Source organism: Eucyclogobius newberryi, unplaced genomic scaffold, assembly GCF_026437365.1.
Source record: "Eucyclogobius newberryi isolate DKJ021-1_F unplaced genomic scaffold, fEucNew1.0.hap1 SCAF_15, whole genome shotgun sequence".
Classification (NCBI taxonomy): Eukaryota; Metazoa; Chordata; class Actinopteri; order Gobiiformes; family Gobiidae; genus Eucyclogobius; species Eucyclogobius newberryi.
Window position 1 is genome coordinate 22,609,834 of NW_027315779.1, and position 10,030 is coordinate 22,619,863.

Below are 10,030 nucleotides of genomic sequence, written 5' to 3' on the forward strand. Positions count from 1 at the left end.
ATTGTGAAAGCCTCATACCACTACCACCACCACCACCACTTACCACCAATATGGAATAATACTGCATATCAGGTCAATTAGATCAATGATTCTCAGCGTTTAGGTTGAGAACCACTGAATTAGATACAGCAACTTTATGAGACAATAGTGAAGCAAAGGTTTTAAGAGCAAGATTATTTTCAAGTCTGTCCGTCATGATCGTGGATCTTAGACGATCGTGGATCTTAGACGATCGTGGATCTTAGATGATCGTGGATCTTAGATGATCGTGGATCTTAGACGATCGTGGATCGTGGATCTTAGACGATCGTGGATCTTAGATGATCGTGGATCTTAGACGATCGTGGATCGTGGATCTTAGACGATCGTGGATCTTAGATGATCGTGGATCTTAGACGATCGTGGATCGTGGATCTTAGACAATCGTGGATCTTAGATGATCGTGGATCTTAGACGATCGTGGATCGTGGATCTTAGACGATCGTGGATCGTGGATCTTAGACGATCGTGGTTCTTAGATGATCGTGGATCTTTAGGTGATGTTACTGCTGTAAGGTGATGTCAAATGTTCTCCAGTAGGTGGCACTGTTACCCGGTGTATAATAGACTCATGAAGATACTTGTGTCTTATACTTGTCTTTTGCAAATCCATTTATAGAAATGTATTAATCGCCATTAACAGGAGTGCAGACACATAAGTACAAGACTGGAGAAAGGAATAAATGTGAGGAAAGTGAGCAAAGTAATATTGACTTCTTATAACAACCATACAAGGGGGTTAATATAGATGGATATTAAGTCAACAAGGCAATATTGAGAACAATATATGAAATTTATTAAATTCACACATTTCATTACAAAGAGGCATTTTGTCTAAATTGTGCTCTGCAGAAAGCTGCTTTGAGAAATTCTATTGCATTAATGTACTTGTGCTCCATGTAAAAGACCAACAGAAAACATATTTATAAATTATAATTTCAAACAGTCACAATTATACTGTATGTATGTATATGAAGTAAGGCCCCACTCGGTAGGACAGCTAGAGCGTGAAAGGGGGAGCGAGAGAGAGGGTATGGACATTCAGCAAATGGTCACGGGCTGGACCCATGGCAACAGCAAGGGGTTAAATTGTAATATATTAAGGCTAAAAACAGTAGCGCTTATGTAATAGCACACATATTGTAGTAACACACGCACACACAAACGCACACACACACACACACACACACGTTTTGTCTCATATATTAAATTCCATGAGTGTGTTGTTGTTGTTGTTTTCTGGACATCCTTGTGGGCAGCAGGCGCAGCAGTGGCAGCAGCAGCTACAGCAGTAATGTTGGATCTGGCAGAGGAATCCAGTGGATCGCTCAGCAACACGTGCTTCAGCCTCTTCACTGGTGGAACCTAGATTGACCTGCTCAGTGAAGGAGTCCAGCTGTGATGTTTGGTTAGCTTTATCCCTCGTTTTCGATGTCCCGGACGACTTTTCTTGGACGTTAATCTTTTCAATCTCACTGAGTCGCTCTAACTTACTATACTTTTCCTTTTGGACTTCTTGTTTCTGAGAACGCTGCGACATGTTGTCTTCAACCGTCTTACGCTCTACCGTTAGAAATACATCCTTCTCCTGTTGTATCCACGGTCTCTTTACAAACGTATTGATGTTTTTTAATCTTTTCTCCAGGTTGTTCTTCAGCTGCTGCCCCCTTTGCTTCATGTGATCAATCTCTTTACGTTCCTTGGTTGTTTCCTTCCACAACTGCCTCAAATAGTCTTTTTTATACACCTTTTCATTTGTGTAAACGGTTAAACTTTCCAGTGACGAGGATTGACTTGACTGCTTCGTTTGCCATTCCTGATCTTCTTTTAATTCCAGGTCTTTCCGGGGAGACTTCCTGGTTATTCTATATCGATCAGATGCTTCTAACTGCTTCTCAAGATTGTGAGTTTGCGTTATTCCATCTTGCTTCTGTTCCATTTTTGCACTTTCAGGCACCACAACATCTTCCCGTTGCTTCCAGGCCGATGCTTCAGTTTGCAAAGCTTTGTCGCACACATTTGTTTTCTCCTTTTGTATTGTACGATAATGAGAAATAATTGTGTTTTTCATTTTCTGTAGCTCCCCACACTTTTTCTCCAAGCCTCTACTTAACTGAAGCATGTGCACGTCGTTCAGCTTCAGTCTTTCGATATTTTCTTCCACTTGTTTGAACTTGACTGAGAGGTCTTCCATAGACTTTGCTGCCAATTTAAGATGATTTTCCTGAGATTCTAGCAGTGACAATTTCACTTTGAACTGTTGCTTTTCATTTAAGAGCTCTGCCTTCTCCACATCAACACGTTCCTTCATTCGACTGAGATGTTCCGTGTCTTCCTGGAGTCTTTTCTCTTTGTTTAGTAATCCTGCTTTCCCGATCGCCATCTCATTTCTCTCATCTTTTAAATCTTGTTCAGTCTTTTGCAATAGCTCATTTTGATACCGGATGTCTGACTTTAACGCCTCCAACTTCCCGCACTCTTTCTTGACAGTCTCTCTTAGTGATTCTAGTTCTGCTCTTTCATTTTGGAGTTTTTCAAGATCTTGTTGTTTCACAATAGAGAAGTCGTCACTCACTTTGTCAGTTTTAGTTTCCAGTATGTTCACGAGAGCTGTCTTTTCCATTTCAAAAACGTTACAACAGCTTGCCAAGTCCTCCTTCAGAGTATTCAGCTCTGCAAATGTTTGTTTCAACACAGTTCTTATCTGTTCCTGCTTTTGTCCAATTCGTTGTTCTTCGCTTGTGAATTTGAGCATGTTTTCCTTCATCACCGCCATAAAACATAGCAGCATTTCTCTGAGTTTAGATAGTGCTTTTTCAGTGCGATCCCATTGTAATGTTCTTGTTTGCTTTGTAATAGCACTTGCCTCTATTTGTTGGTATGATTCTTGAGTATTATTCGGATTTTCACTTTGACCTTGTTTTGAAAATTCCAGTTCTTGCACTTGCAACATGTTTCTTAATGTTTCAAGCTTCTCTTTGCTTTTCTGAGCAGAAGCAGCCATCTGTTTAAAGCGGCTGTTTTCCTTCTCAATCTCACCAATAATAAAAATAAGATAATTTCTTTTGTGCTGTAACGCTTCCAACGAGTTTTTCAAGAACTCAATTGCTGCCTTCAGATCTTGAGTTTGGTTTTGTAATCTCTCGCCACATTTTCTAAAGTCGGGTCTGATCTTCTCAACCTCTTCTGTCTGAGTTGCTTTATCTACAGTCTGTCCTTCAAGCTTCATCATCTCTTTAGCGTCCCTTTTACTGGGTCTTCTGGAGATGTTTGATGAAGTGTCACAGTTCTGCTCTAGTTTGAAGCACAACTTCAAAACCTTGTTACTGTCTTCATCCAGTTGCTGTATTTTCTTCATCATAGCTTCACCGCTCTGCTGTGTCAATTGTTTGAGACGAATACTTAGTTGTACCATAGATGTCGTTTTGCTTGCAAGTTTGTCCTCCCTCACTTTCAGGTCTTCTTCTCTTTGGTTGCGTCTTTCTTCTTTCTGTTCTGAGACTGAGGTGGGATCTTGTTCTCTGACCAGTGCAGCGTCATCTGGACTGAGAGGATCGACACACTCTTCTTGTGTCATCTTATCAAGGCGGTCTTGTCTACTCTTAAGCTTAAAAACAAAATCTTTCACGTGCACATTCACTCTTTTTATTTCCATCGTAAGTAAATCAGTTTGTTCCGTTTCCTTCAGCAGTTCATTCTTTGTCATTCGAAGTGCGTCACTGTTTCCTTTGTTGTCTTCTAATAGTTTCCCTAACCTGCTCATGGACGTGTACACATCATTTCTTATCTTCTGCAGCTCCTCTTTCTCTCTGTCCATCTTGTCCCTCTCTTTTCCCAGTTCTTGTCTCTGCTGCTTCACTTCTGAGCTCACTGTCAGTTGTTGCTTTTGTCCAATGAAGAGAGACAGTGTGTCTTTGAGATTGTCCTTGTGTCTCTCCAACAGCTGAGTGCAGTCGTCCATCTTGTCTCTGTCCTGGTCCAGAGCTGTGAGCTGCCGCCTCAGAGTGTCCATGTCCTGTAGGTGTAGTTGTGATGTGCTCCTCTTGTGTTGGAGGAGACCTTTCAGGTGGCTCAGTCGCTCTCTCACAATGAGAAGCTGCTCTCGTCTTGTCTTCAGCTCTGTGTCCATCTGCTCCTGTTGTTTCTGCAGCTTTAGCCTGTCCATGTCCAAAGTGTCGTTCTTCAGACTGAGCTGGCGTCTCTGCTCTCTGATGTCTTCCCAGGCAGACTCCAGATCCTTCAAACTTGTCTGGACCACTTCAGTTTGGCACCTGCTTTGGAGTTCGTCATATCTTGTCAATGCCAGTTCTTCATCACTGAGACTCAAGCGTGCTGCGGCATTGTCCCTTTTCATTCTCAATTCCTCCATTAGTAAACCCGATTGTTCTTTTTCAGTTGGGAGTCTTCTTCTGTTTTCCTGAAGCTCATGTCTCTCGTCATAGAGGAGTCTCATCGCAGCTCGAGTCTCGTCTCGTTTCCTGTCAAGGTCCTTACTCAGTTCCTCCAGTTCTCCTCTCTCTGAACTCAAGTCTTCCGTGGAGGTTTCCTGATCTTTCCTTTGTATAGATGGTTCTTGTTTGAGTCTTTCTTCTCTCATCATATTGTCTTGTTTTTTCACTTCCCGTCTTTTCATTTCCAGCTCCATACTCTCTTTTTGAAGCTTTTGTTGTTCTTCCTTCAGTAGGATCATCGTGGCTGCAGCATCTTGTCCTGTCGAGTCAAAATTCTTCTTTAGTTCTACTACTTGTTGTCTTTTAGCTTGTTCAGTGGATATTTGAATGTCTTTGAATTGTGTATCCAATTCTTCTTGTTTAACATCTTCTTGCCGTGTCTTATTGTCTTGTTTTTCCACCTCCGTTCTCTTCATTTCCATATCTGTCCTTTCTTTGTGAAGGTTTTGTTTTTCTTCGTTGAGAATGGTCATTGTGGTTGCAACATCTTGTTCCTTCTTTTGTATTTCCTCCTTTAATACTCTTAAATGTTCTTCTTCACGTTGCAATGTTCTACTTTTCTCTTGAAGCTTCTCTTTCTCTTCCTTGATCACATTCATGAAGGCGTCGGTCTCACGTATTTTTCCATCTAAATCCTCCTGTAGTTCTTCCACTTGCTGTCTTTCTGCTTGTGGTTGAACAGCTTTGATTTGTGTCTCCAACTCTTCTTGTTTCAAATGGTATTGTTGTTCCATTTCCGGGTTCGTCCTCTCTTTGTAAAGCTTCTGTTTTCCGTCATTGATATCGGCCATTGTGTCGGCAGCAACTTGCTCTGTTCTGTTGATTTCATCTTTTAATATATCCACATTTTCTCTCCCGGTTTCCAACATTCTCCTTTCATGTTGAAGTTGCTGTTTTTCCTTGTTGATCGTGTCTGCAGCCACCTCAATCGCATGCCTTCCTCTGTCTAAATCCTTCCTTAACTCTTCTATATGTTGTCTCTCCGCTTGTAGCAGTCCGGTGGAGATTTGCAGTTCTCTCATTTGTGCCTTTAGTTCATTTTGTCTCAGGACTAGTTTAAGAGCATCTTGTTGTTCCGCTTCTTGTTTCGTTACCTCCATCTCCGCCCTCTCTTGGCGAAGCTTCTGTTTCTCTACGCTGATCGTGTCCAGAGTGGTCTCACGTACCTTTCTGTCCAATTCCTCCCTTAGTTCTTTCACTTGTCGTCTTTCAACTCGTGGACCTTCAATGGACTTTGTTTCTTCTTGTTCCAATTTGTGTTTCTTTATCTCCAAGGCTGTACTTTCCTGGTGAAGCTTCTGTTTTTCTATTTTCAGAAAGGTCATTAATGTTTCATCATCTTGCCCTGTCCTGGCTGCTTCTCCTTCCTTACTCCTGTCAACTTCCTGTCTCTTCAGTTCCAGCTTTGTCCACAACTGTTTTTCTTCATCAATATCACTTGTTCTTGCTTCAGTCTCTTGTCTTTGTCTATTGAATTTCTCCATTAATATTTGAGATAGTTCTTCTTCAGTTGGTATCGACTGTCTCTCTTGTTTCTCTTCATCGATCACGCCCATGACAGTCTCTTGTCTTGGTCTGTCCTCCTCCATCAGTTTTTCCACTTGTTTTCTCTCCATCTTTAGCTGCTCAGTTGAACTTTGGAGTTCTTTGGATTCTACATCAATATGTTTTCGCCTCATGTCTATTTCCAGTTCCTTGAGTTCTTGTTCCTGTTCCATTTCCTGTCTCTTCACATCAAGGTCATTCTTAGCCTCTTCTCTTGCTTCCTTGTTCAATACCTTCCTCCGTCCTGATTCTTCTCGTTCAACCTGCAGTTCTTGCCTTCCCTGTTTTGGCTCTTCTTGTTGTGTTGGGAGGGTTGTGTCCAGTGTAGGTTGTTCTTGTTTGGAGGTAAAATATTGAACCTCTTTACACTTCAGTTGGAAATGCCGCGCTAACTCTTTACATTTGCTTTTCTCTGTGATCATGTCTTCCAGCAGTGAATCAACCTGTTTCTTAATTTGTGTTAGAAGATCCCACATGTTCTTTAGTTTATCCTTTTCGTTCTTCATATCATGTTGATATTTTGCCAATTTGTCAGTGTTGGTCCGCTCTTTTTCTTGATTCTTTATGTCCAGATTGTCTTTCTCAAAGAGTTCATCGGAAACAGAACTGTATTCCATGTCAGGTTTCTCATCTTTAGCTTTGAACATTCCAGATAGAATGGGTGTAATGCTGGCTTTTAGTTTAATTAGTGATTCCTTGTAACAGATGAGGCTTTCCTTTTGCTCATTTAAGGCATAACTATCTTGCTGCAGCACAGTGAAAATACTTTGAAAGCCACTTTTATTTGTATTTATTTTGGTGGACAGCCATTGCATTTCCTCCTGTAGTTTTTTATTTTGTTGCTGAAGCTTGTCACAAAGAGTATCAATAGTTCTTATTTTATAGCTAAACTTGCTCTCTTTCTCATGTACTTCACTAAATCTTCTGTTTAACTCTTCTCTGTCATTAGTAAGAGCTAATAATTGTTTCTCAATGTCACTTTCTGGCCCCATCTTGCCTATCGGTCTCTCTGCTCTGATTATGTCTGTGGCTGCATCATGTTCTCTTTTAATCTGATCCAGGTTCTCTTTATACCATTGCAGACCATCTTCATATTGTTTTTGTTGCTTGACAACAATACATTTCAGTTGACCTCTTTGAGTCAAAATGTCTGCTACAGTGCTTTTCTTTATATTATCCATGAGGCGGAGTAAGTTGTCCATTTTCCCTCGCACCTCTGCGTCTGAGATGAGCAATTTGTGTACTGCCTTTTGTATCATTTGCCACTTTTGTTCTAACTTGCCAATTAGTATGTTGAAAAGCTGTAGTTCCTTGTTGTCTCTTTCTTCACTCAGCTCTTGCCACTTGTCAAGTTCTTGTTGACATTCCTCTTTCTGTGTTGTGGTTTCCAGTTCTGCCCTAAGTTCTAGAAGCTTCCTTTTCTCTTCCTCCACTAGTTTCAATGCGGCACTTGCTTCTGTTTGTTTTCTCGTAACTTCCTTTATTGACCATTCCAGATTTTCTTTTTCAGCTTGTAATTTTCTTCTGCTCTCTTTTATTTGTTCTTTCTCTTCATTGATAATGCTTATTGCAGTTTTTGTTGCTGTCCTTTCTTGGTCCAGGTCTTTCTTTAGGGCTTCTAATTGTTGTTTCTCTTCCTGCCACAGCTGACTGTAAGTCTGTAGCTCTTTAAATCCTGTCTCCAGTTTGTTTTGTCTTTGCTCTAGTTCTTGTTTCAGGTGGTCTTTTTGGCATTCAACGTCCTGTCTCTTCATGTCCAGTTCTGCCTGTATTTGTAGAAGTTGTTCTTTCTCTTCATCATTGATTTTCTTAGCAGCCTCAGTCTCTAAATGTTTAATTTCCATCCGATCCATCAATGCTTTGATTTGTTCTTTGTCAATTTCTAATTGTCTCCTGTCTTCTTGAAGCAGTCTCATGGCAACTTCAGTTTCTTGTCTTCTTCTGTCAAGGTCGTTCCTTGATTCTTCCAATAGTTTTCTGTCTTTCTTCAACAAATCACTGGAACTTTGCAGCTCTTGAATTTGTGTTTCCAGTTCATCTTTTCTCAACTCTAGTTCTGTAGTGACTGTGAGTTCTTGTTTCAAGGAATCTTTTTGATGCTGGACTTCCTGTCTTTTCTTCTCCATCTCTCTTGCCTCTTGTTGAAGTTTCTGTTTTTCTTCATTTATGAGGGCCATTGCTTCTGCAGTTTCCGTTTGTTGCCTGTTCACATCCTCCTTTAAGATCTCATTTGTTTCTTTTGCAGCTTGCAGCTCTCTGATGTGCTCCTTTATTTTTTCTTTCACTTCATAACAGATATCTTGATCAGTTTTAGTTGCTGTCCTTTCTTGATCCAGGTCTTTCCTCAGCTCCTCCAGTTGTTGTTTCTCTTGCTGCCACAGCTGACTGTACGTTTGGAGCTCTTTAAATCCTGTCTCCAGTTTATTTTGTCTTAACTCTAGTTCTTGTTGCAGTTTGTCCTGTTGGTGTTTTACTTCTTGTCTCTTTATGTCCAGCTCTACCTTTATTTTCAGAAGCTGTTGTTTCTCCTCATCCATGGAGCTCTTGGCAGCTTCATTCTCCACACTTTTCGTTTTTACTTGCTTCATCAAGGTTTCTACATGTTCTTTGTCACTTTCTGATTTCTTTTGTCTTTCCTGAAGCAGTGTTTTCTGCTCCTTTATGAGGCTCATAGTGACTTCATTTTCTTGTCTTCTTCTGTCAAGGTCGTTCCTTGATTCCTCCAATAGTTTTCTGTCTTTCTTCAGCAAATCACTGGAACTTTGCAGCTCTTGAATTTGTGTTTCCAGTTCATCTTTTCTCAACTCTAGTTCTGTAGTGACTGTGAGTTCTTGTTGTTTCAAGGAATCTTTTTGATGCTGGACTTCCTGTCTTTTCTTCTCCATCTCTCTTGCCTCTTGGTGAAGTTTCTGTTTTTCTTCACTGATAAGGGCCAATGCTTCTGCAGTTTCCTTTTGTTGCTTTTTTACATTCTCCTCTAAGTTTTCCAGATTTTCTTTTTCAGCTTGTAATTTTCTTCTGCTCTCTTGTATTTGTTCTTTCTCTTCATTGATAATGCTTATTGCAGTTTTTGTTGCTGTCCTTTCTTGGTCCAGGTCTTTCTTTAGGGCTTCAAATTGTTGTTTCTCTTCCTGCCACAGCTGACTGTAAGTCTGTAGCTCTTTAAATCCTGTCTCCAGTTTGTTTTGTCTTTGCTCTAGTTCTTGTTTCAGGTGGTCTTTTTGGCATTCAACGTCCTGTCTCTTCATGTCCAGTTCTGCCTGCATTTGTAGAAGTTGATCTTTCTCTTCATCATTGATTTTCTTAGCAGCCTCAGTCTCTAAATGTTTAATTTCCATCCGATCCATCAATGCTTTGATTTGTTCTTTGTCCATTTCTAATCGTCTCCTGTCTTCTTGAAGCAGTCTCATGGCAACTTCAGTTTCTTGTCTTCTTCTGTCAAGGTCCATCCTTGATTCTTCCAATAGTTTTCTGTCTTTCTTCAACAAATCACTGGAACTTTGCAGCTCTTGAATTTGTGTTTCCAGTTCATCTTTTCTCAACTCTAGTTCTGTAGTGACTGTGAGTTCTTGTTTCAAGGAATCTTTTTGATGCTGGACTTCCTGTCTTTTCTTCTCCATCTCTCTTGCCTCTTGTTGAAGTTTCTGTTTTTCTTCATTTATGAGGGCCATTGCTTCTGCAGTTTCCTTTTGTTGCCTGTTCACATCCTCCTTTAAGTTCTCATTTGTTTCTTTTGCTGCTTGCAGCTCTTTGATGTGCTCCTTTATTTTTTCTTTCACTTCATAACAGATATCTTGATCAGTTTTAGTTGCTGTCCTTTCTTGATCCAGGTCTTTCCTCAGCTCCTCCAGTTGTTGTTTCTCTTGCTGCCACAGCTGACTGTACGTTTGGAGCTCTTTAAATCCTGTCTCTAGTTTATTTTGTCTTAACTCTAGTTCTTGTTGCAGTTTGTCCTGTTGGTGTTTTACTTCTTGTCTCTTTATGTCCAGCTCTAC

General features: G+C 40.5%; 1 protein-coding gene across 11 annotated transcripts in view; it reads right to left on the reverse strand.

Annotated features, from left to right (window-relative positions):
* Window positions 1–819: 819 nt before the first annotated feature.
* LOC140361152 (uncharacterized) overlaps window positions 820–10,030 on the reverse strand; it is a 46,073-nt gene continuing 36,862 nt past the window's right edge. For all 11 annotated transcript variants that reach the window (XM_072446803.1, XM_072446798.1, XM_072446797.1 and 8 more), the window contains one exon: window positions 820–9,295. In XM_072446803.1, the coding sequence (XP_072302904.1) occupies window positions 1,238–9,295 (8,058 nt within the window). In that variant the 3' untranslated portion in view covers window positions 820–1,237. The remainder of the gene's footprint in view (window positions 9,296–10,030) is intronic.